Below are 27333 nucleotides of genomic sequence, written 5' to 3' on the forward strand. Positions count from 1 at the left end.
GTTGAAGCGAAAACCAAGCTGTTTTCGTGCAATCCGGTTGCATTTGTGTAAGATTCGCAGATGACTGGGACCAAGCAGTATTGCAGTTGCCCCCTCTCTCTTTGCATCGAAAGAGCTGAACGGAAACCCAGGCAACTATCGTGCAATCAGCAGCTATTGCTGCTGCTGCTGCTGCTGCCCTCCCTCGTTCTGTGTCCTGGTTCCCCGCAGCTGCGAGAGCTGCGAGAGTGAGCAGCTGCTCCGGGCTTCAGCACCGCCCCTCCGCTGCACACTCCAACCCTTGCACCGGGGCCTTGAACACTTTACCTCCTCTCACGCCTGTTTGCAAGCTGTATTTTATTTTCCCTGGAGATAGCGACGTGCCATTGCAATGTGAACTGTGTTAATTTCCTGTCTTGATATTTTGTAGGTCTGTGTGAGCCCCGGCCGGGCTCTCCCAGTGCAATGAACCCGCATTCCCTGCCAGCCAAGTTCGTGCTGACGGCCTGCGCCGCCACTGTGGCAGAAATAGGTGCTACATTTAGACCTTTTATACGTTTAATCGCCAAAGAACACAACTTTTCTGTTTGTAGCTTGATATGGTGTATTTTTTATTGACAATCCACCAACTCCTGGTAACAATTTCGATTTCCCTCTTTCTGCCCACACACAGTTCAACTCTTAAGGGGGGCTGGAGTGATTTGAGTCATACAGCACGGAAACAGGCCTTTCAGCCCAACTCGTCAATGTTGACAAAGATACCCAAGTTATGCTAGTCCCATTTGTTTCCATTTGACCTTTATCCTTCTAAAACGTAGGATAGTTTTAGAACTATCTAACGTTCTAATAGAACTATAGACAATAGGTGCAGGAGTAGGCCATTCAGCCCTTCGAGCCAGCACCGCCATTCAATGCGATCATGGCTGATCACTCTCAATCAGTACCCCGTTCTTGCCTTCTCCCCATTCCCCCTCACTCCGCTATCCTTAAGAGCTCTATCCAGCTCTCTCTTGAAAGCATCCAACGAACTGGCCTCCACTGCCTTCTGAGGCAGAGAATTCCACACCTTCACCACTCTCTGACTGAAAAAGTTCTTCCTCATCTCCGTTCCAAATGGCCTACCCCTTATTCTTAAACTGTGGCCCTTTGTTCTGGACTCCCCCAACATTGGGAACATGTTTCCTGCCTCTAATGTGTCCAATCCCCTAATTATCTTATATGTTTCAATAAGATCCCCCCTCATCCTTCTAAATTCCAGTGTATACAAGCCCAATCGCTCCAGCCTTTCAACATACGACAGTCCCGCCATTCCGGGAATTAACCTAGTGAACCTACGCTGCACGCCCTCCATAATAGAATTATGCCTCTCCGTACCTGTTCAAGTATATTTGAAGTGTTCTTACATCTCTGAATTACCTCCTCTGGCAACTTATTCCATACACCCACCAGCCTCTGGAGTGAAAAAAGTTGCCCCTCAGGTCTCTAATAAATCTTTTTCCTTAAACCCATGTCCTCTGGTTCTTGATTATCTCTTCCTGGAGTGCACATTGTGTATTCACCCTATCAATTGCTGTCATGATTTTATCTACCTCTTAGCCTCTTGCACGCAAAGAAATAAGAAAAGTCCTAGTCTCCCTACAGGTCAGGCTCAGGATTTGTGGAGCATTTTGTTATGGTCAAAACAGTTACTAGATAAATTCTGTGAGTAAGGGGCAAACAAGTACACCTGAGTAAATGAAGGTCCTATCCTTTACTATCAAAGACGGATCAATTCCGGGACAACTGTCTTAAGTACACTCCACTGTGAAAGAAAACCAACATAGATTAGAAATGTCAACAAACTTATGCCTTTTTTTTACTACATCTTGTAAGTTATTTTATATCTGAAAAATTAAGAAATCTAAAACTAGTAATCAGCAGAAGACAAAGGCAAACTTTGATTAAAACAAAAACATGGACACTTATGAGAGGTATCAGAGTATTAAAGAGAGCAATGTTTTTTATTTGATAAATAGTGACCTTGATACACGATTTAGTTGTGAATTTGTCATTGCTCATATAGTTAACATTGGGAGTGATATGCCAAATATTGAGTGAGGTCTCTTAGATGCATGTCAAATGAAAACTTTGCCCATAAATATAAAGCAGGCATCAGAATATTTGATGATATTCTTGTTAACTGTATAGATCCAGGGTTATGTTTTATAGATTTTTTAAACAAAATAACATTCAGTGACCCATACTTGACTAATTTGCTGTGTACCTTTTTTTCTTAGTAACCTTTCCTCTTGATTTGACTAAAACAAGACTTCAAATTCAAGGGGAAGCTGTCGACCGATTCCATAAAACAGCGAAGCCTCACAGGGGAATGGTGGAGACAGCAATTGGAATAGTTAAAGAGGAGGGCGTGTTCAAGCTGTGGCAAGGTGTTACTCCTGCCATCTACAGACATATAGGTGATTGTCTTGCTAGATTGAACATTTTTACTTTGTTGTGTTTTAATTATTAGGTAATAGAACTTTTAATTCAATGTTGTACCTTACCTGTTCTTGTTTAAGTTTCTCTTCGATTATCCATAACTGTTAGAAATGTTGAGTTACATGTTTATTTTTTCACTTGTGCCATCATTTGCTATGCCATTGTGAAGAGGCCTAGGTTTCTCGGAAAATCAGATTTCCTGTGCAGCTAGCAGCATGTTTACTTTTACAGTTCCCTACCATGTGGTCATGAGATGATTTTGTACATAAAACATTTTGACAAACAGCTTTTCACTGTACCTCATTACACGTGACAATAAACTAATCTGATCTGAACTTCTAAAGAAATATTTTGATAAAATGGACATACCATGCCAAAAAGCAGATGTATTGTCAAGGACAACTTATAGACAATAGGTGCAGGAGGAGGCCATTCGGCCCTTCGAGCCAGTACCGCCATTCAATGTGATCATGGCTGATCATTCTCAATCAGTACCCCGTTCCTGCCTTCTCCCCATACCCCCTGACTCCGCTATCCTTAAGAGCTCTATCCAGCTCTCTCTTGAATGCATTCAGAGAATTGGCCTCCACTGCCTTCTGAGGCAGAGAATTCCACAGATTCACAACTCTCTGACTGAAAAAGTTTTTCCTCATCTCAGTTCAACTTGCCAAGTATTAAAAGCAAAAAATATATGGTTCATATCCAGCTTCCGAATAAGGGATTCCAATGTCACCAGATTTCTGCCTGTTTCAGCTATGATGTACAATTCAATTACCAAATTGACAAAGCAGTGAAAATGTGAAAATTGGGGTAATTAATTATACATTGGCAATGGATTTACTGCTATTCCATTTTTACTAATTTCTCAAACAAAATTGTGCCTATAAAGATATTTGTCTTGCTATTTTTTTCCTCTGAAAGTTCTCCAACGTGGATTGCTCCTGCACTTAAATATGTTGATGGAAGGGCGTAGAGGTTTATCTATGAATATTAGTGATGTGGAAAGAAACCTCTGATTAGCCTTTTACATAAATCAATTTGGTAGGGTGGGGGGGGGGGTGTGGAGAGAAAGTGGAGCACACACATAATTAGATTGATTATATTTACTTTATTATTATATTTATCAGTCTGAAGAAGGGTCTCGACCCGAAAAGTCACTCATTCCCTCTCTCCTAGATGCAGCCTGACTTGCTGAGTTACTCCAGCATTTTGATACCTTGATTATATTTACAATAAGTACATACACTTTACCTTTTAAAATTAAAAAACAACATTCTTGCAAAATACAAAAAATAAAAATATATATATATTGTTGTAATTAGGTTGCAATGCAAATCTATATACCAAAACTCTCTTTTGTTTGTTTGTTTCTTCCTGAACTACAGCCAAATCCAGTACACGATAGCGCGACAATTTTAGGCCCACCTTACACACCGTCGTCCCTTTGGTGCTAATGGAAGAAGTTTCATTGAAATTGGTGTTATATTTTTAAAGTTATTCACATTTTAAAGTTTTAATCTATCTCCTAGAGAGGGGGAGGGTGGGGGAGAGGGGGAGGGTGGGGGAGAGGGGGAGGGTTCGGGAGAAGGGGAGGGGGGATGGAGGGAGAGGGGGGGTTGGAGGGAGGGAGAGGGGGGGTGGAGGGAGCGGGAGGAAGGGGGGATAAGTGGGGTTGAGGGGGATGGAGTGGGGGGGAGGGGAGGGAGAGGGGGAGGGCGGTGGAGGGGAGGGCGGTGGAGGGGAGGGCGGTGGAGGGGAGGGCGGTGAGGGGGAGGGCGGTGTAGGGGAGGGGGAGAGGGGAAGGGGGTGGGAGGGCGGGGGAGGGGAGGGGGGAGTGGGGGGGAGGGAGGGGGGGAAAGGGGAGTGGGGGGGGATGAGAGGGTGCTGCACCAATGCAGGAGAGGTTTGGGCCCAACTGGTCCACTTGGTCTAATATAACACTACAAATCAGTTTGGATTAATTTTCTTAAATGCAAAATATTCATTAGATGGTTTGTGCATCTGATGAGGAAAATAAGCTTATGTCAGATTAACTATAAGGAATCTTTGAATAGTTAAATGGTGCATTAAAATCTAATAATTGACATCAAAGTTATGGTGAGGAGATAGATTGCTTATATCCAGTACCATGAAGTATAGGATTTTAAAGAAATAGAGAGGTTCTAAGTTTAGTTTATTGTCACGTGTATCGAGGTACAGAGAAAAGCTTTACAGAAATGGGCCCTTCGCCCATCAAATCTGCACTGATCATCAAGCACCTATTTTTACACTAATCTTACACTAATCTTATTTTATTCTCCCTTGTAGCTTCCCCCCCACCCCATATTCTACCATAAACCTACACGCTATAGACAATTTAAGGAAGCAGTTAACCTACCAATGTGCACGTTTTTGCAATGTAGGAGGAAACTCATGCAGTCACAGGGAGAATGTGCAAATTCTACACAGACAACACCAATGGTCAGGATTGAACACTGGTCCCTGGAGCTGAAAGGCAAAGGTGCCGGTTACTGTGCAACCATTGTGGGTATAAATTCTCCCACAGTCAATCTAGATCCCAGCTGCTGTGATGAGGGTTGGTGCACGTGTCAGCTAGGCATCAGCATCTGTTTGGAGAAATAAGGGAAACAATGCCTGTGTCTCATCACCCTTGGTTGGAAATTAGCAGAGACTTATCAGCATGCTGACCACCAAAATATCAACTCCAAGAGTTATAAGTTGTAAGTCGCAAGAACTGAGTCTAGTGGATGAATATTTTTATTTTGTGTGCTCATTGATAAAAATATATTCAGAAAGTTTTAAAATATATATTTTTGTGTTTACTTTCTAAACATGATCTTTATTCTTGCTGATATCCTTTCATTTCCATGTTGCATACCAGTGTATTCCGGTATCCGGATGATTGCATATGAACAGCTTCGTGATTCACTACTTAAGAGGAATTCTGAAGGCTACTTCCCATTGTGGTAAATGTGAAGATTGTTATGAAATTAAATTATAAGCCTGATTCAGTTCTATTTCTGAGTTGACTAATTTTTTTAATATGTATCCTTTATGGCCTTAGTTTGAGATTTCAGGGGAAGCTCACTTAGATCAGCTTGAGAACATGTGCAAACAAATGTGAAAAGCTATATAAGATTATTAAAAAATGAAACAAAATCAATTAATATGAAATGTAATATATTTCAAAATGAATTATAATTTATTGCTGGTAGAGAATCTAATAGAAGGCCTAAACTTTGCTGTGAAAATAAAGTGCCCTCCTGTAATTTATGCAGATAGTGTACTATCTTTGGGTAGAGTGGGGGTGGAGGGAAGAAATTAAGTTACATTTGTTGTGTGAAGTTGTGGCATTTCTATTGATATCTCAAAAGCAGCATTTTGTTGTCTGACTCACCAGTAAAAAACATTGATAATTCTGAGGTTGCAATATTTACATAGCAGGCATAAATTCAACTCCCACGGAAGATCACGTTTGAGCCCAAGTACTCTGGTTAAGATGTAATAAATCTCTGCCAGTTCATCTCTGTTACGCTAAAAGTTAACTTTCAAATACTGAGTCTTATTCCATCCGGATTGAATATTTAAACATTTAAAAAATATTTGGTTTAAAAAAAAAAAAGGAACTTCTATGGTTTCTTTGTATTTTCACTCTATTAATCTGGGTTTTATTTCTTTGTGCACTTGGTTTGACTTCTAATGTGCATTTGCTTCTCAACTCCTGTGCAATTTCATAACTCTTCATTTTGATTCTTTAATTGATCGTTTGCAGCTCTGTTCATTCAAGTGCCAGACACTATGTTTTACTCACTGCTCTCTTATTACTGCTCATCAATAAAAATGTATTAATGGATGTTATGCACCATTAGATGCCTGTTGCAACAAAATCAGACTAAAGCCTATTATTTATAACAGACATCGATTTCATTAGTATAGCCCTTAACTGTGACTTATTTAAGTCATTTCTGGCGATGAAGCCTGAAAGATGATTAACTGCAAATAAAGAATTTCCTTTCAGGTAGGATTGTGAAATTTGACTCCACGTGACCTTATAAACCTGGTCGTGATGATATGACTGCTTGTACCATGACTTACCTAATTTGATTGTCACATTTCCACAAAACAGTGGTTAAACTTCGAAGGAACTTCAAACCCCTTGGGGAATCCCAAGATCATCAATGGCAAAATAAAGTTATTTCTCTTTTTTTTTAAAACATCACACCTCTTGCAAAACTAATTGTAGCTTTATCAGATCTTGCAAAGTATTGTATTTGTTTGGCAAGCATAAGGAAGTGTTACAGCAAGGGACTAGTCATTAAAAAAAGTACATTTGTTCAAGTATTAGATGCACAAATGATCAGCTGCGGCTGGCTGATAGTGTGTCACACTAGAACTTCTTAGCTAGTCCATTGCAGTGTAGTGCTTTATGCATTGGTGCTGTAGGCATTTAAAGTCAAAACTGAAAGTCAGGTATTCCATTCTGAAGAGGTCAATTGATAGTCAATTGTTCTTTGAACTAGTAAAATAGTGAAAGATTAAAACAACAAAATATCAATTATATGTTTTATTTCTGTCTACTTTGGTCAGGAAAGCTGTATTAGGAGGAATGTCGTCTGGTGCCCTTGGTCAATTTTTTGCAAGCCCAACAGATCTGGTGAAAGTTCAGATGCAAATGGAAGGGAGAAGAAGGCTGGAAGGAAAACCTCCAAGGTGAGACATATTGATCAATCATATAGGCACATAAAGCTGGAGTAACTCAGCAGGTCAGACAGCATCTCTGGAGAAAAGCAATAGGTGATGTCACCTTTTAGAGTCATAGAGTAATACAGTGTGGAAACAGGCTCTTCGGCCCAACTTGCCCACACTGGCCAATAATGTCCCAGCTACACTAGTCCCACTTGCCTGTGCTTGGTCCATATCCCTCCAAACCTGTCCTATCCATGTACCTGTCTAATTGTTTCTTAAATAATGGGATAGTCCCAGCCGCAACTAAATCCTCTGGCAGCTTGTTCCATACACCCACCACCCTTTGTGTGAACAAGTTACCTCTCGGATTCCTATTAAATCTTTTCCCCTTCACCTTGAACCTATGTCGTCTGGGCCTCGATTCCCCTATTCTGGGCAAGAAACTCTGTGCATCTACCCTTTCTATTTCTCTCATGATTTTCTACACACCTCTATAAGATCATCCCTCATCCTCCTGTGCTTCATGGAATAGAGACCCAGCCTACTCAACCTCTCCCTAAAGCTCACACCCTGTAGTCCTGGTAACATCCTCGTAAATCTTTTCTGAACCCTTTCAAGCGTGGCAATATTTTCTCCGGAGATGCTGTCTGACCCACTAAGTTACTCCAGCATTTTATGTCCATCTTCGGTTTAAACCTGCATCTGCAGTTCTTTCCTACACACTTGCTAAATCATATATTTTGTCAGTTCATGCATGTACCCTTGAGCCTACCAAGCAATTCAGCTACATCATGGCTGACCAGTATCAACAATGTTTACCTTCCATGACTCCATATCTTTTGACATTCTTTTTTTTTATTCACCGGTTTCAGTGTAGGAAACTCAATTATGCCCAGTGTCGACAAATGTCTCTACAGAACCTTAGTTGTTGGCATTGCGAATACTCTCTGCTTTTGTCGGCTTCTTAGCGGCAGAAGATTTTAAGATCATGCAAAGGACCCCAGGTTGAAGTCTTTACTTGATACTTATTTTAAGTATCTTTAGATTTCAAGAATCATTTGAAAAAGCGAGTCTGCTGGAGTGGAAAGTCAAACAGAGGGGCTGGGGTTGAGTTCCTTAGAATAATGCAAACATTGAATTCACTCCACCACCAGTCTAATGGCTGCAACATATTCCATCTACGAAATGCTCCAAGTCAAATAGACAATAGACAATAGGTGCAGGAGTAGGCTTTTCGGCCCTTCGAGCCAGCACCACCATTCAGTGTGATCATGGCTGATCATTCTCAATCAGTACCCCGTTCCTGCCTTCTCCCCATACCCCCTGACTCTGCTATCCTTAAGAGCTCTATCTAGCTCACTCTTGAATGCATTCAGAGAATTGGCCTCCACTGCCTTCTGAGGCAGAAAATTCCACAGATTTACAACTGTTTGACTGAAAACGTTTTTCCCCATATATGTTTTTCCATTCTAAATGGCCTACTCCTTATTCTTAAACTGTGGCCCCTGGTTCTGGACTCCCCCAACATTGGGAACATGTTTCCTGCCTCTAACATGTCCAACCCCTTCATAATCTTATATGTTTCAATAAGATCCCCTCTCATCCTTCTAAATTCCAGTGTATACAAGCCTAGTCGCTCCAGTCTTTCAACATACGACAGTCCCGCCATTCCGGGAATTAACCTAGTAAACCTACGCTGCACGCCCTCAATAGCAAGAATATCCTTCCTCAAATTTGGAGACCAAAACTGCACACAGTACTCCAGGTGCGGTCTCACTAGGGCCCTGTACAACTGCAGAAGGACCTCTTTGCTCCTATACTCAACTCCTCTTGTTATGAAGGCCAACATTCCATTGGCTTTCTTCACTGCCTGCTGTACCTGCATGCTTCCTTTCAGTGACTGAGGCACTAGGGCACCCAGATCTCATTGTACGTCCCTTTTTCCTAACTTGAGACCATTCAGATAATAATCTGCCTTCCTATTCTTACCACCAAAGTGGATAACCTCACACTTATCCACATTAAACTGCATCTGCCCTGCATCCGCCCACTCACACAACCTGTCCAAGTCACCCTGCAACCTCATAGCACCTTCCTCACAGTTCACACTACCACCCAGCTTTGTATCATCTGCAAATTTGCTAATGGTACTTTTAATCCCTTCATCCAAGTCATTAATGTATATTGTAAATAGCTGCGGTCCCAGCACCGAGCCTTGCAGTACCCCACTAGTCACTGCCTGCCATTCTGAAAGGGACCCATTTATCCCCACTCTTTGCTTTCTGTCTGTCAACAAACTTTCTATCCATGTCAGTACCGTACCTCCAATACCATGTGCTCTAATTTTGCCCTCTAATCTCCTATGTGGGACCTTGTCAAAGGCTTTCTGAAAGTCGAGGTACACCACATCCACCGGCTCTCCCCTGTCAATTTTCCTAGTTACATCCTTAAAAAATTCCAGAAGATTAGTCAAGCATGATTTCCCCTTCGTAAATCCATGCTGACTCGGAACGATCCTGTTACTGCTATCCAAATGTTCCGCAATTTCGTCTTTTATAATTGACTCCAGCACCTTCCCCACCACTGATGTCAGACTAACTGGTCTATAATTTCCCGTTTTCTCTCTCCCTCCTTTCTTAAAAAGTGGGATAACATTAGCTACCCTCCAATCCACAGGAACTCATCCTGAATCTATAGAACATTAGAAAATGATCACCAATGCGTCCACAATTTCTAGAGTCACCCCCTTAAGTACCCTGGGATGCAGACCATCAGGCCCTGGGGATTTATCAGCCTTCAGTCCCATCATTCTACCCAGCACCATTCCCTGCCTAATGTGGATTTCCTTCAGTTCCTCCGTCACACTAGGATCTCTGGCCACTAGAACATCTGGGAGATTGTTTGTATCTTCCTTAGTGAAGACAGATCCAAAGTGCCAGTTCAACTCGTCTGGCATTTCCTTGTTCCCCATAATAAATTCCCATGCTTCTGTCTTCAAGGGACCCATATTTGCCTTGACTATTTTTGTCCTCTTCACATACCTAAAAAAGCTTTTACTATCCTCCTTTATATTATTGGCTAGCTTACCCTCGTACCTCATCTTTTCTCCCCGTATTGCCTTTTTAATTATCTTCTGTTGCTCTTTAAAAGAGTCCCAATCCTCTGGCTTCCCACTCTTCATTCAACTTGCCATTCTTTCTTTAACAACACCCATTGGTATATGTATATGTAAAAGGACAATGGTAATGTATGCATTGGAATACCTCTACCTGCAAACATCCAGCAAATCATGCACCAATCTGACTTGGAAATAAACAAGAATGCCTTCTTGATGCTGATCTACATTCAGAACCGTACCAACAGCTCACAGTAATACCTTCACCATAAGGGCTATAACATTTCATTAAGGATGCACACTAAAAGAACATTAATGCCATTTGAATGAATAACGAAAAGGACAGGGCATTTGAGTAGATGTGCAGAGAAGGATTTGGAAGCTTTGATGTAATTTGGTGCATGGTCATAGATGTTAAATTTATTTATTTTCTGCTGTTTGAGTTTGAATACTATAGTAACATATAATCTTGTTTCTAGAATCCACGGAGTCCGCCATGCTTTTGTCAAAATTTTATCCGAGGGTGGAATCAGAGGATTGTGGGCAGGTTGGATACCAAACGTGCAGAGAGCTGCCTTAGTCAGTCTGGGAGGTAATCTGAAAAATGCATTTTATCCAAAGAATTAGATGTGTTAATAATATAATTACCACAAAGACACAGACTTCTTTCATAGTTGATGTTGATAGAGTTTGAAAGGGTATAGGTGGAATGCCTGGAATCCAGAAATCTAATTATGTTAATTTAAAAAATGAGTTAAGCAAGTGATGATTATCACCAAGTCTGGTAAAGTACTTTGGATTTTTTAATGTAAATCACTCCTTTCAAATGTCTTCAGGGTGAAGTAAAATTCACTTCACAGACACTCTGAGGCCAGTTTGCAAAATTAAGGCATTTTGTACAAATTTTTAGTCTAAATTTTTCATACTTTTCATACAAATAAGATTGATTTTAACTTGACATGCTACAGTGAGAGTGAAATAACGTTTTCTCAGTTTTCAGCTATATTGGTATATGATTCAAAATGTTAGAAATACTTGATCCGATGGGAATGGTCTGACTTTGCCAGAATTATGTTGCAATAATATGCAGTTATCAAATGAGAGTTAATATGAACACCTATCTGCAGTCAAATTACCTTTAGTTCGTAAGTCTTAGGATCAGAATTAGGCCATTCAGCCCATTGAGTCCACTCTGCCGTTCAATCAGGGCTGATCTACCTTTCCCTCAGAACCCCATTCTCCTTCCTTCTCCCCATAACCTTTAACATTCTTACTAATCAAGAATCTGTTATCTCGGTTTTACAGAAACAATAATTTGGCCTTCACATCCACCTGTAGCAATGAATTCTACAGATTTATCACCCTCTGACTGAAGAAATTCCTCTTCATCTCCTTACTAAAGATATATACTTTTAGTCTGAATTGGACCTCTCGTCCTTGACCCTCCTACTAGAGGCAACATCCTCTCCACATCTACTCTATCCAGGCCTTTCGCTGACAGGTTTCAATGAGGTCCCCCCTCATCCTTCTAAACTCCAGCGAGTAGAGGCCCAGTGCCATCAAACGCTGATCATACGATAACCCGATCATCCCCGGGATCCTTCGCGTGAACCTCCTCAGGGCCCTCTTCAATGCCAGCCCATCCCTCCTCAGATATGGGGTCCAAAACTGCCACAATTCGATTTTATGTCGGTGTTTAGACCATTTGGGATGAAGGTAAAACCAAGGAACTACAGATGCTGGTTTATAAAATAAAAAGACAACTCAGCAGGATTCCTCTTCAGACTAATGTGGTGCAGGAGGAACGAAAGCTGTAAAAGGCATGGGCAAGAAAACCCTGGCAAGTGATAGGTAGGTACAAGTGAGGATTTTTTTTTGATAGGCAGATGATTGGACAAAGGCCAGAGATAAGAAGACCAAAGACGTTTGAGAAGGCTAGAAGTAAAAGTATTGCAAATATAGGCAGAAGGGGACAGGGAGAAGGGATAAATGGGTGAGAGTCCAAGTGGGGGACAGGGAAAAGGTAAGGGGGGGGGAGAAGGAGGGGGTCATTTTGTTACCAAAAACTGGTGAATTCAATGTTCATACCGTTACTTGTAAGCTACCTGAGTGGAATAGGAGGTGCTGTTCCTCCAGTTTGCGTGTGGCCTCACTGTGGCAATGGAAGAGGCCCAGGACAGAAAGGTTAGTATGGGAATGGGTGTTAAAATCGACCTTAGTGTTCGGCAAAACAGTCAGTGAGTCTATGGTTGGTCTCGCTGATGTGCAGTAGAAGAGGTTAGAGGTAAACCTCTATCTCATCTGGAAGGGCTGCTGGAGTCCCTGGATAGATGTGAGGGAGGAGGTATAGCGACAGGTGTTACATCTCCTGTGATTGCAGGGGAAATGTACATAAGGTGGGGGTGGTTTGAGTAGGAAAGGATGAGTAAACAAAAGAGTTGCGGAACGAGCGGTCTCTGCGGAAGGTGGAAGTGTGTTGGGATGACTGGTGCTGGCCTAAATGCCATAGATTGATGTGTTGGATGCAGAGTTGTGTTGGGACCTTCTCACCTAATGGAATTATATCAATTTGTTCTAGAATGTGTTCTAGTATGCCTGAAAGTTATTTAAATTTTACTTACTTTAACTTGTACTCTGAAGAAAATGAAACGTTGTTTGCCGGAAACTTTAATAAAATTATTATTTATGTTGGATCTCTGCAACAAGGATATATTTCAAATAACATTATTTTTAATGTTGGAAATTGCATTAGGCAATTTAATGTGGAAAGAAGTGGCAGGATCCTGTTTATTGTAAGCTAGAATTATCATAATAAAGAAATTATATGCAAAAGGTCCAACTGAGAACTTTAATAGGGATGATAATTTAGATTTGACAACTTATTTTGAAAAAAAATGAAATAGGCTTAAAGTATTGAACTGAGAGTTCTTTATAGTTTGAATCACTAAATTTGTTCCTGTCATTGAATCTTTATAATTAGCTAGCTACTATCAATTTTGCGAACAAAAGTTAAATCACTAAAACTAATGTACTGATGATAGATACAAAAAGCTGGAGTAACTCAGCGGGACAGGCAGCATCTCTGGAGAGAAGGAATGGGTGATGTTTGGATCGAGACCCTTCTTCAGACCGATATACTGATGAATTGGAAGTAAATTCCTTCAGGTTCTTCCAAGGAATTGTGGTATCATTGTCATAAACCTATACACGACAGAAATGGCCCTTTGGCCCAACATCCATGCCGACCAAGTTGTCTATCCAAGCTAGTAACACTTGCCTGCGCCTGACCCAATAGCCTTCTAAAAGTTTCTTAGACTGACTATTCATCTTATCTATGCCACTAATGATTTTATAAACAGCAAAAGGTCACCCCTCATCCTCTTTATCCACCTTAATTCTCTTCATGATATCCAACACTACCACCTCCTTGATCTCAATATCTCTTGATTATGAGTATACCCGACACTGATCAAACTGTCATTTAATTTTGCTATTCTATTTTAATGGAGCTTTGTTTTTAGATTTAACTACCTACGACGTGGTCAAACACTTCTTACTGCGAAACACAACTCTGAAGGATAGTAGCTTATGCCACGGTTTATCAAGGTATTGACTTTTTAACTAATTAACCACTTTTATAAAGTTGTGTAAGTACACTAAAAATTCACTGTTGCGCTATCCCATTTGTCAGAAATACCCATAGTTCAACATCTGACTAACAAGATCCAAGTTTCTGCACACCCCTTGACTCACTAGGGACCTGAGCTCCTTAAATTTACTGGGATAATTGGAAATTGTGAGATTACAGTCATATCAGCTATTAAATGATTAAGAAAACTTGGGTCAGAAATGTCCCAACCTTCTCCTTATTTGTAGGTCTTCCTCTGTTTCCAAAATTAGTCCATCATTTTATTTACCTTTATGCAATGTACAGCTAGAAACCTGGGTTGCTATACAGGATTGTGGGTCAAGATGGATTGAAGTACTGTTTCTTAATATTGTCAAAATATGTCTAAAATAGGCAATGTTTTGATAATAGCCCATTTGATCATAAATTATATTGCAAATTTGGTTCAGTCCTGATTCTGCTTTCAATTATTGTCGTAAATGCTGGTAATTTTCCTTCATATTGGTACATTTCTCTAATGTTAAATTATCTGATGCCATTTTCCTTCCTGCGCTGAATACTTAATTGGTAATTTTAAAGAAATATAAAACAAATTGATTGAAAGATAAAACATGGAAACAGCCCACCAAGTCCATGCCAACCATTAATCACCCTTCACACCAGTTCTGTGTTACCCCACTTTTGCATCCACTCCCTACACAGAAGGGACAACTTTACAGGGGCCAATTAACCTGCAAACCTGGAGGAGCACCTGGAGGTACTCGCGCAGTCATGGGGAATATGCAAACTCCATACATACAGCACCCAAGATCAGGATCGAACCTGGGTCTCTGGCACAGTGAGATAGCAGCTCTGTCAGCTGTGTCACCATGCTGCCCAAATGGAAAATGGCACAATGTGATGGTCCTCCTTAGATTTCATTTTCAGCTTTTGTTTTCTATTAAAATATGTGGTAAATTTGCTATTAAAAACCTCTACTCAGCATTTGTGCAGGACTAGTTGCTGCTACCATGGGAACCCCTGCAGATGTCATTAAAACCAGAATCATGAATCAGACAAGAGATAAAAAAGGAAGGTTAGTGTGATGAATTTAACTTCTGTTCAGATGCAAATGCATTTATATTGTGGACGGGTGGTGCTTGTCTGTGGAAGAGAATCTTTAAAGATCAGGTAATGAAAGAAACCACAAATTTTGGTGGTAATTTAGGTGCTTGCCATAAAGTTTGGAAAAGAGATTATGGATATATAACTATAGTATTATTGTTTAGTTTTCATTCTGTAGCCATGTAGAAAGCTATTTTCCACAAAACTCGGAGATTTATGTTCAGCTCCTGCCAAATTACATAGATACATAGACAATAGGTGCAGGAGTAGGCCATTCGGCCCTTTGAGCCAGCACCGCCATTCAATGTGATCATGGCTGATCATCCGCAATCAGTACCCCATTCCTGCCTTCTGCCCATACCCCTTGATTCCGCTAGCCCAAAGAGCTCTATCTAACTCTCTTTTGAAAGCATCCAGTGAATCGGCCTCCACTGCCTTCTGAGGCAGAGAATTCCACAAATTCACAACTCTCGGTGTGAAAAAGTGTTTCCTCGTCTCAGTTTTAAATGGCCTACCCCTTTTTCTTAAACTGTGGCCCCTGGTTCTGGACTCCCCCAACATCGGGAACATATTTCCTGCATCTAGCGTGTCCAATCCCTAAATAATGTTATATGTTTCTATAAGATCCCTTCTCATCCTAAATTCCAGAGAATACAAGCCCAGTCGCTCCATTCTTTCATCATATGACTGCCCCGCCATCCCGGGAATTAACCTCGTGAACCTACGCTGCACTCCCTCAAAAGCAAGAATGTGCTTCCTCAAATTAGGAGACCAAAACTGCACACAATACTCCAGGTGTGGTCTCACCAGGCCCCAGTAGGACTGCAGAAGGACCTCTTTGCTCGTATACTCAACTCTCTCGTTATGAAGGCCAACATGCCATTAGCTTTCATCACTGCCTGATGTACCTGCATGCTTACTTTCAGTGACTGATGTACAAGGACACCCCGGTCTCGTTGTACTTCCCCTTTTCCGAACCTGATACCATTCAGATAATAATCTGCCTTCCCGTTCTTGCCACCTCACATTTATCCACATTATACTGCATCTGCCCACTCACCCAACCGGTCCAAGTTACCCTGCATCCTCATAGCATCCTCTTCACAGTTCACACTGCCATCCAGCTTTGTGTCATCTGCAAATTTGCTAATGTTACTTTTAATTCCTTCATCTAAATCATTAATGTATATTGTAAATAGCTGCGGTCCCAGCACCGAGCCTTGCGACATCCCACTGGTCACTGCCTACCATTCTGAAAGGGACCCGTTAATCCCTACTCTTTGTTTCCTGTCTGCCAACCATTCTATCCATGTCAATACCCTACCCCCAATGCCACGTGCTCTAATTTTGCCCACTAATCTCCTTTGTTGGACCTTATCAAAGGCTTTCTTAAAGTCCAGGTACACTACATCCACTGGCTCTCCCTTGTCCATTTTACTTGTTACGTCCTCGAAAAATTCCAGAAGATTTGTCAAGCATGATTTCCCCTTCGTAAATCCATGCTGACTCAGAACGATCCTGTTACTGCTATCTAAAGGCTCCGCTATTACATCTTTAATAATCGACTCCAGCATCTTCCCCACCACTGATGTCAGGCAAACTGGCCTATAATTCCCTGCTTTCTCTCTCCCTCCTTTCTTGAAAAGTGGGATAACATTAGCTACCCTCCAATCCACAGGAACTGATCCAGAATCTATAAAACATTGGAAAATAATCACCAATGTGTCTACGATTTCTAGTGCCACCTCCTCGAGTATCCTGGGATGCAGACCATCAGGCCCTGGGGATTTATCAGCCTCAAGTCCCATCAGTCTACCCAACACCATTTCCTGACTAATGTGAATTTCCTTTAGTTCCTCCATCACCCTAGGTCCTCTGTCCCTTAGTACATCTGGGAGATTGTTTGTGTCTCCCTTAGTTAAGACAGAACCAAAGTACCTGTTCAACTCGTTTGCCATTTCCTTGTTCCCTATAATAAATTCAACCATTTCTGTCTTCAAGGGACCCACATTTGTCTTAACTATTTTTTTCCTCTTCACATACCTAAAGAAGCTTTTACAATCCTCCTTTATATTCTTGGCTAGCTTATCTTCGTGCTTCATCTTTTCTCCCCGTATTGCCTTTTTAGTTACCTTCTGTTGATCTTTAAAAGTTTCCCAATCCTCTCATCTTTGCTATGTTATACGCCTTCTCTTTTATTTTTATACTGTCCTTGACTTCCCTTGTCAGCCACGGTCGCCTCTTACCCCCCTTAGAATCTTTCTTCCTCTTTGGAATGAAATGATCCTGCATCTTCTGGATTATTCCCAGAAATACCTGCCATTGCTATTCCACCACCATCCCTGCTAGGGTCCCTTTCCAATCAACTTTGGCCAGCTCCTCTTCCATGCCTCCATAGTCCCCTTTGTTCAACTGCAATACTGACACTTCCGATTTTACCTTTTACCTTTTCCCTCTCAAATTGCAGATTACCTTGAGTTCCCTTATCAAATCCAAAACAACACTAAATCCAGAATTGCCTTCTCTCTGGTAGGCTCCGGTACAAGCTGCTCTAAGAATCCATCTTGGAGGCACTCTACAAACTCCCTTTCTTGGGGTCTAGTACCAACCTGATTTTCCCAGTCTACCTGCATTTTGAAATCTCCCATAACCACTGTAGCATTACCTTTGTTACATGCCAATTTTAACTCCTGATGCAACTTGCAACCGAAATCCTGGCTGTTTGGGGGCCTATAAATAATTCCCATTCGGGTCTTTTTACCCTTAGAATTTCTCAGTTCTATCCACAATGACTCTACATCTGATTCTATGTCACCCCTCGCAAGAGACTGAATTTCATTCCTTACCAACAGAGCCACCCCACCTCCTCTGCCCATCTGTCTGTCTTTTCGATAGGACATATACCCCTGAATATTCAGTTCCCAGCTCTGATCCTCTTGCAGCCATGTCTCTGTGATTCCCACAACATCATACTTACCAATTTCTAACTGAGCCTTAAGTTCATCCACTTTATTTCTTATACTTTGCGCATTCATATATAACACTTTTAATTCAGTATTCACCTCCCCTCTCACACCGGTTCCTATTTCACCTGACCTTACTCCCTTATTCCTTTTTGAACTTTCCGTCCCATTAATTCGGGTGTCTTTTGTAACTTTTCCTGTACTCTCTTCCCTTTTAACTCCATCCTTATACTCCCAATTTGTCAAACCCTCCTCCCCACTATTTAGTTTAAACCCACCTGTGTAGCACTAGTAAACCTGTCTACCAGAATGTTGGTCCCCCTCCAGTTAAGGTGTAACCCGTCCCTTTGTGCAGGTCACCCCTATCCCAGAAGAGATCCCAGTGGTCTATAAATCTAAATCCCTGCTCCCTGACCAGCCCCTCAGCCACATATTCAGATCCCCTATCTCCCTGTTCCTGTCCTCACCAGCACAAAGTACTGGAAGCAATCCAGAGTAACCACCCGAGAAGTCCTGCTTTTCAGCCATCTTCCTAACTCTCTAAATTCATGTTGCAGAATCTCCTTCCTCTTTCCCAACGTCATTTGTGCCCACATGCACAACCACTTCCGGCTGCTCACTTTCCCTCTCGAGGATGTTCTGAAGTCGGTCCGAGACATCTTGAACCCTGGCACCAGGGAGGTAACAGACATCCTCAAGTCTCGCTTGCCACCACAAAATCTCCTGGACAATTGAGTCACCCACCTCTATGGCTCTGCCCAACGTCGGTCTCGCTGGTCGAGTCTCATCACTAGGATTGGAGCCTCGTTTGCCCCGACAGCTCCCAAGAGGGTGTACCTGTTTTCATTAGGTGCAGCCACCGGGGTCTCCTACACTCCACGTTTACTCCTCTTTCTCACTCTTCGCTCTTCGCTCTTCCGGTATCCTTAGTGTGACAACTTCACTGTAGGTCCTGACCAGGAAACTCGTTTTCCCGGATAGACCTGAGGTCATCCAGTTGCTGCTCCAGTTCCCCAACACGTTCATTCTGGAGCTGCACCTGGGCACAATTTCTGCAGGTGTAGTTGTCAGAAGCACCAACGGTGTCCCTGACTTCCCACATCCTGCAGGAAACACTGTATCAACTTGCCTGCCATTTCTTCAGTGGACAAAAAAAATCACAAATTTCGAATCAAGTGTAGCCTCCTTGCCTCAGCTTCCTTGCCAAAGACTCACACTTTACTCACCAAGGCACTTCACCTCAACAAGGCCACTCCCCCAAGAGCAAGCCCTACTTTTATTTGCTGTTCAATTAACTAATTCGCTGATTTACATATTTAGTGACCGGTTTTTAAATGACCCACTCTTGAAAGATTTACCAAGGCTTTAACTTCTGCAGCCAATCCCTGCATTTGCTCCTTCACCTGTCGCTCTTCCCTCACCCGGTTCCATTTATCACCTACCAGTCCTTGTATCACCCTTCAACTCATCCCTTTAGAATGGCTATCTTCCATTTATACTCTCAGTCCTAATGCAAGGTCTTAACCTAAAATGTCAATCATCCCTCTGTCTTCACAGAATATTTCCGACGGTTTGCTTTTTGCTCAAGATTCCAACATCTGCAGCTTCTTGTGTCTCCTTGGAAAATAAATTCCTGTAAAGTTCATCAAATTAAAAAGAAAGTGCCTGTTTTCCTTTAATGTGCAACTTAAACGTATATTTGTATCACCACAAAGGTGGAAAAGGACAACAGTTTTCTATCATGGCATAGAATCTCTAAATGTTTAGCAATCGAGCCTTTTTTTTGTATGGCCAAATACATTTGTTAAGATTGACATGCAAAGTGTTTATACAGCTCCTTTAAAATGCATCTATACTTTGTACAACAAAGAAAATTTAATGGGCTGTAGAAATATACTCTTTTTTAAAGTAATTTGATTTTCCTTTGTGAATTGACTCCCAGAGATCTTCACCACACTTAGTTCTTCTGATTTTTATTTTGTTATTAGGGGTTTACTATACACATCCACGTATGATTGCTTGAAGCAGACGATAAAGAGAGAGGGATTATTGTCTTTGTACAAAGGGTTTCTCCCAACTTGGGCAAGAATGGTAAATATTCAAATGTTGATGTAACATCTAAAAATTTTCTTAGAGAAAAATTGTGTGGTAAGTATATTATTCAATTGATTTGGTTTTAATTTCTATTTCAGGCACCTTGGTCCATGACATTTTGGCTCACGTTTGAAAAAATCAGAAAATTTACAGGCATCAATTCATTTTGACATTTATTCAAATGTAATATAACTTCCGTGAAGACAAAAGAGACTGCAGATGCTGGAATCTTGAGCAAAACCCGGAGTGCTGGAGGAACTTGGCGAGCCAGGCAGCATCTGCGGCGGGGATGGACAGATAACGTTTTGAGTCAGGACCCTTCTTCAGACTGCCTGAGCATCTGAGTTCCTCCAGCACTTAGTCTTTTGTGAACAACTTGGTCATAACTTCTCTTTGCAAACATGGTATTGGAGTGGAGGCAGAAAATGGAAAATAAAGTTGAAACTCTTTCACATGCGTATGAAATATTGCAGTTAGTTCTAACCTTAACCTTATAAAACAGATAATTCTGGAAGTATCCATCAGGTGTGTAAAGTTTATCAACTCTTTAAGTTCACTCAGTGTTGTTTAGCTTTCGATATTTTGAGCTGTTTCATCATTTAATTATTTAAAAGGTTGAATATGGTGTTACCAAAGCTAAATTGCTCAAAATTAGCAACCATTTGTTATTTTTCTTAAAGACTACATCAAATAACTTTCCAGCTAAACACCCGTTAAGCCACCACTTTTAAATTTTTTAATATGTCCTGTTCAATTTTAAAAGTAGCTTATTCAACACCTCTTGCTTAGAATTTAAGTGTATTTGTTTTACTGAATTCAATTAAAAACTTAATTGCATTAAATGATGAACTGGTTAGTAAGCAAACACATAATATATTCGATGATAGTGTTGCTTTTGGGGGGAACGCCCAACTTTTCATTCTCCAACCCTTCTAGAATGTAACATTTTGCATTGTGACTTCCAAAAAAGTCACGTCTGAAGACTCAAATAACTATTTAATAGGAAATATAGAGAAAATATTAAAAATATTCAGCAAATGAAATGGTATCAACGGAGAAGCTGACAGGGTTTAACATCTCTAACCCTCCAACACAAGCCCTGAATATCTCACCATTTAACAAAAAAAACAGATATTGATAATCCTTAATACTTTGGAGACACAAGAGACAACAGATGCTGGAATCTGGAATAAAGAACAATTGCTGGAGGAACTTTTTTTAATGGTTACTGCTAAAATACTCCAAGCCTTCCTGTTAATAAGCCTTCTTGTGGAAACTAAACGCAGACATGGCTCCTCGTAGAATGTGATAAATGTGTTCAAGAAAGCTTCCTTAATCGAAATATTGAGGGCCCTACAAGACAGGGTGCAACACTGGACCTCTTCTTATGGAACGAGGTAGGTAAAGTGACTGAAATATCAGTGGGGGAGTACTTACCATAATTCATAGTTTTAAAGTAGTTGAGAAGGATAGCACTAGCCTATAAATTAAGGTCCTAAATTGGGGCAAAGTTGATTTTGGAGGCATTAGGTAGAAACTTGCAGAGATTGATTGGATATGTCTGTTTGCAGACAAGCAGATGGCTGGCAAGTGGGAGGCTTTCAAAAGAGAGATGGCAATTTTTCAGGGGCAGCATGTTCCTGTTAGGGTGAAGGGCAAGGCTGGCAGGTTTAGGGTACTCTGGCTGATGAGAGATGTTGTGGCCCAGGTCAGAAAAAAGGGAAATACCAATTTAGGCTATTAAGATCAAGCAACAAGTATAAGTGTTGTGGTACACTCAAGAATGCAATCAGGAGGGCAAAAGTTGAAATGAAATGCCTCACTCAGGCAAGATAAAGGAAAATCCTAAGAGATTATACAGGTATATTAAGAGTAAATTATGGCTAGGGAAATAGCTCTGCTTAAAGATATTAATTGTCTTTCTGTAGAGCCACAAGAAATGGAGAGATATCTATCATCTCTAGCCATGGGATGAGTTTTTTTCAGACTGGAGCTTGCTAATGTACCATTATTTTAGAAGGGCAGCAAGAACAAGCCATGAAACTACAGGCTATTGAGCTGGAGTGGTGGGAAGGTTGTTAAAGTGGATTCTGAGGGGCAGGATCTACCAGCATGGCAAGGAATGATGGTCAGCATGGCTTTGTGTGTGAGAAATTGTGTGATACAAATCAGAGTTTTTGAAGAGATCACCAAGAGGATTGATGAGGATAGGGCAGCGGATGTTACCTACATGGACTTTATTAATGCATTTGATAAAGTCATGCATAGTAGACTAGTCTAGAAATTTAGATCACATGGATCCAAGGTGAGCTAGCCATTTCAAATGTTGCAAGTAAGTGTTTCATTGTTGTGTTTTAGTACAAATGACAATTAAACACTTGACTCTCTTTGTGACTTGTGTTTTAGTACAAATGACAATTAAACACTTGACTCTCTTTGTGACTCTTGATGTTGAGTGCAATAGTTGGGACATCATAATGCAGTTGTACAAGTCACTGCTGAGACCACACTTGGAGTACTGTGTGTAGTTCTGGACATTCAAGTACAGGAAGGATATCATTAAGATGAAAATGGTACAGAATAGATTCACCACGATGGTGCCTTGATTTGCTGGCTTGAGTTACAGGGTGAGACTGGATAGTCTCCTTGAAGTGTGGGAAGTTGAGTGGTGAACTTATTAAAATATTCAAGATCATGATGGACATAGATAAAGTGAACGCTAATGATATTTTTCCTAGTTAGAGGATTCTGGAGGATATGGGCTCAAGGTGAGAGGGGAGACAGTTAAGAGAAACCCCAGGGACAATCTTTTCACTCAGAAGTTCGTCCATATCTGAAATGAGCTGCGAGGAAACTATAGAAGGATTTTCAAAAGACTTAGACAAACATATAGATACGAAAGGTTTATAGAGATAGGGGCAAATGGGACAAGGCCAGAATGCCAACTTGGTTGGTATGGACAGGTTGTGCCAAAGGGCCTGTTTCCATGCTGTGTATCTCTATGACTAGGATTTAACATGCACTGAGAGTGCCATTGAATCCATTCCATGATGCAAAATATCCATCTGGTCTAATAGAAACATAGAGAAATGGGTGCAGGAGCAGGCCATTCGAGCCAGCACTGCCATTCAATAAGATCATGGCTGATCATCTAAAATCAGTACCCCGTTCCTGCTTTTTCCCCATTTCCCTTGATTCCTTTAGCCCAAAGAGCTAAATCTAACTCTTGAAAACATCCAGTGAATTGGCCTCCACTGCCTTCTGTGGCAGAGAATTCCACAGATTCAAAATTCTCTGGGTGAAAAAGTTTTTCCTCATCTCAGTCCTAAATGACCCACCCTTTATTCTTAAACTGTAACCCCTGGTTCTGGACTCCTCCAACATCAGGGACATTTTTCCTGCATCTACCCTGTCCAATCCTTTAAGAATTCTATGTTTCTGTACAATCCCCTCTCATCCTTCTAAATTCCAGTCAATACAAGTCCAGTCGACCCATTCTATCATCATATCTCCACACCGAAACATTAAGACTTTGAAAATATATTGAGCCTAGCTAAAAATGAGGCCCCATGAGCAGATGGCATCCCATTTGAAGTTTAAGAACTTGACAGACAGGATCGGCATTAATAAAACCACAACCTCTACATACTACCGTACATGGACTTCTTTGATCTCACTCACAAAAGATTTTGACTCCATCAATTGAAAGATCCTGTAGAGTAGTCTTCTCAATTTGGCTGATCTTAGAATTTACAAGTCCACCTTGGGTCTTCTGTGATTTAACTGAAGAATCTGCAGAAGATTCAACCTTGGTGCAGACTGGTGTCAGGCTAAGCTGTGTTATCACCCCAACACTTTTCCCAATCTTCCAGAAATTGATGGCACTGTTAATGGAGCTGCCACCTCCTAGCTCCAATAATCCAGGTTCAATCCTGACTTAATTCAACCTCTTTCACAATAGGTTACCAGGTGGAGAGGGGAAGCAATGGAAAAGGACACAAAGTGTTGGAGTAACTCAGCGTGTCAGGCAGCATCTCTGGAGAACATGGAAAGGTGATGTTTTTATTCGGGCCCCTTCTTCCGACAATTAATGGATGTGCTTATGATCTAAGAAAAAATATATAATTTTTATTCACTTACGGGAAACGAACCTAATGGAGAAGGAGTATTTGGGATACAATTGAGGATCTTGAGTCCATGCATTGTGAACACACCAAATCCCAGCAGAAATGACAGAAGAGTACGTCCTTACTAAATTTCCACCCGCTCCAAGCATCTTTTGTTGCACATTGGCCATATCAGCCATCCAAAACTAGAGTTAAGTCAAACAGACTTTATCTGCTAAGGAGACTCAGGTCCTTTGGAGTGCAGGGGGCACTCCTAAGGACCTTCTACAACACGGTGGTTGCATCAGCCATTTTCTATGGAGTGGTCTGCTGGAGCAGCAGCATCTCAGCGGCGGAAGGGAAGAGACTCAACAAGCTGGTCAGGAAGGCCAGCTCTGTCCTAGGTTGTCCCCTCGACTCAGTGCAGGTGATGGGAGAGAGGAGGATGATGGCAAAACTAACATCACTGACTCCCACCCCATGCAGGACACTGTCACTGCACTGAGTAGCCTCTTCAGTGACAGACTCCTTCACCCCAAGTGCATGAAGGAGAGATATAGGAGGTCCTTCCTTCCCGCTGCTGTGAGACTGCGCAACCAGCACTGCTCCCAGCAGACGAGTCAACAATAACAGCTAAGAACACGACAGAAAACTGATGACAATTTATGTATCTTTTATTTATAATGAATAATCTCTTGCTCTCTTGCTATCTACTTTGCTGCTGTAACACTGTAAATTTCCCTGGTGTGGGACGAATAAGAGAAGAAAAGGGTGATGTTTTGGGTCGAGACCCGTCTTCTGACACCAATGAATAAGCTCCACATTACAAACAATTGATATGACTAAAGCTTGTCCACCCAGGGTCTATAATCTGGCGATGCCTGGTATTCGCTTATGTCCTATGTTTATTCAGAATGCGTACTCAAAAGGCCATTTTAATGGAGATCATTACAATCAAACTCAACATAGAAGTGCCACCACGACATTGTGTCTTAAAGTGAGAACATAGGAAATGCATATCTCCTTAGGTCAAGATCAGACTCTACAGAGAATTGTGACTTGAAAGTTGCAGGGTGGCATGTGGTTCATCTTTGCATGCTGTTCCAGAAGAGAATCGACTATTATCTATCACAATGACTCTACTCTTTTACTTATCCATGATTGCATTCATGGTATGATTTGCGTAGATAACACAAAACAAAACAAAGCTTTTCGTTGCATCTTGGTACATGTGACAATAATCCAAAATAAACTGATCTTTCATAGATTCAGACTTTTCAGCCGGATACCCTATTACAACCAAAATGGTAACCCAGATTATTTTTTTAACCTCACCAGCCCAAAGACATTGTGACCAATTATAATATCCATAATATCAAATCTATTAACTTGACAATAAACACTAGATTTTGTGAGTAACAAGGAAGTATAAACACCAACTGCAATTATATTTATGTAATGGTTGGGTTTCAACTCTTTAAGCATAGCGTCAGTCATTAATTACTTGTGAATAGCAGTAATATCTTTTGTGTTTGGAAATAACTAACAACGCATGCTTCCTCAAATGTTAGCTGTATGCCACCAGTGAAGGTATAAAATCATTACAAAGGTGAAAGAAAATAGAACAATTTTATATTTTGTTTATCTTTTGAGACTCCCTGTTGAAAATTATGCTTATATGGATCTCAGATGAAAATGGATCACTTTTTTTAATGCTTTACTTGTTGATGGACTCATCAAAGGTTTCTGTGATGGATGTTCCAATTTCCTACTGTAGGCCTGATGAAAGTTGAATGGAAATCTTGAAGCAATAGCAAAAACAGATCCTCCGAGCAGTTTGCTGATTTGCTTTTCCCTCTGGAGTTGCAGCATGTAATCAGGAAGGTCCTTCTGCCTCATCTCACGTGCAAAGAGTGATCATGATGAATAACCTGTCAATGAGGATCGTATGCTCCCTACTGAGGATCATATATAAAAGTGGCTGATTGCTCCAGACGTGTTCTCCCAATGAGGGTTCGTCAGAAAAATGAGGGGACATTTTAAATAAATTGAGATCTATAATTGATTATAAAAGTGTAGGATAGAGTGGAAATATGGTGGAATGGAATGTCCAGTATAAGTATATTCTGAAAGTACTACTGCAATTTCGACTAAAGTGGGGAATCAAGGATTTTGAGAAAGGTATTTGACCATTTGAACTTATACTTTGCAAAGGGATTTTACAATTTGTAATTAATACCAATTCTTTGGTATTCCCCCACTATCCTCCAGCCAATTCATTGTCACATCATGTGTTGCGCTCACCTATGTTCCTGCCGTTGGTACATCGTTTAAACTCCACACCTGGCATTTTCAGCTATTTCACTTTCATTGACAATGAAGGATGAAATATAATAAGCTGAACAATGAAGATTGAGCACGATATGCTTTGTGATTAGAATTCAGATTTGTTATGAAGGGATACCTGAAACCAGCAATTTGGGATTAAACAATGCATGGATTAAACCCTAGAACTCATAGCAATGCAAAGTGCAGTGTTACCATAGTGACAAACTGAAACAAAAATGTTAACACATTGCATGCCTTTTGGTGATCAATAAGTCTTTTTACGACATAGTAAACAATTCTAAATGTCTTTATAAAATAAATTTTCTTGTTGAGCTCTAAAGAAGAAACTGTTTGGAAATGTATGACAATTTACTCTTATTGTCCTGTGTTGTTCACAGAACGATTTGGAATTACCAGTGTTTCAGAATCTCAGGAGCACGATTACTTAGGGGTTAACAGGAATTGCCAGGTAAACTCAGCAAGGATTTAAAGCTGCTTTTGTTTTAGGGAAATGTTCACTGTCGTGTGCATTGAATGCACAGTTTGGAAGTGAAGCAAGTTAATTGAACAAACAATTGAATTACATATGGAAGGAAGATATTATTAATAATTAATAGTGTTTTGTATGGAGAATTATTGGTCAGAGGTAAGAAGAAATCTTGCAAAATTTAACTTTATACTTTTTTTTTTAAAAACCTACTGTATCAGCATGTGTGCTATATTGTTAGAAAAAAATCTGGAAAGTAATTTGGTCCCAATGTGAGCACCTCACATTTTGTCCTGGTGTATATTGCAGTACATCTGTTATTTTGCAATCAAGGGCTTTGGAGGCTTTCTAAGAGTAAGAGATTA

At 40.8% G+C, this 27333-nt stretch overlaps 1 protein-coding gene across 2 annotated transcripts; it reads left to right on the top strand.

The window, feature by feature from the left end:
• Positions 1-211: 211 nt before the first annotated feature.
• On the top strand, positions 212-26918 carry slc25a27 (solute carrier family 25 member 27). Of its 2 annotated transcripts, XR_013547316.1 has the most exons (11): positions 212-511; positions 2256-2435; positions 5339-5423; positions 7045-7167; positions 10738-10850; positions 13780-13864; positions 14869-14961; positions 19942-20044; positions 20146-20572; positions 24009-24100; positions 26880-26918. XR_013547316.1 is itself a non-coding variant. In XM_078400147.1 (9 exons), the coding sequence occupies exons 1-9, from the start codon at positions 445-447 to the stop codon at positions 20215-20217; spliced, it is 921 nt and encodes a 306-aa protein (XP_078256273.1). In that variant the 5' UTR covers positions 212-444; the 3' UTR covers positions 20218-20808. The 2 variants fall into 2 exon arrangements, 1 of the variants encoding a protein (XP_078256273.1); XM_078400147.1 differs by lacking the exons at positions 24009-24100; positions 26880-26918 and having other exon boundaries at positions 20146-20808.
• The last annotated feature ends 415 nt before the right edge of the window (positions 26919-27333 follow it).

The sequence above is a fragment of the Rhinoraja longicauda genome, chromosome 5, assembly GCF_053455715.1.
Source record: "Rhinoraja longicauda isolate Sanriku21f chromosome 5, sRhiLon1.1, whole genome shotgun sequence".
NCBI lineage: Eukaryota > Metazoa > Chordata > Chondrichthyes > Rajiformes > Arhynchobatidae > Rhinoraja > Rhinoraja longicauda.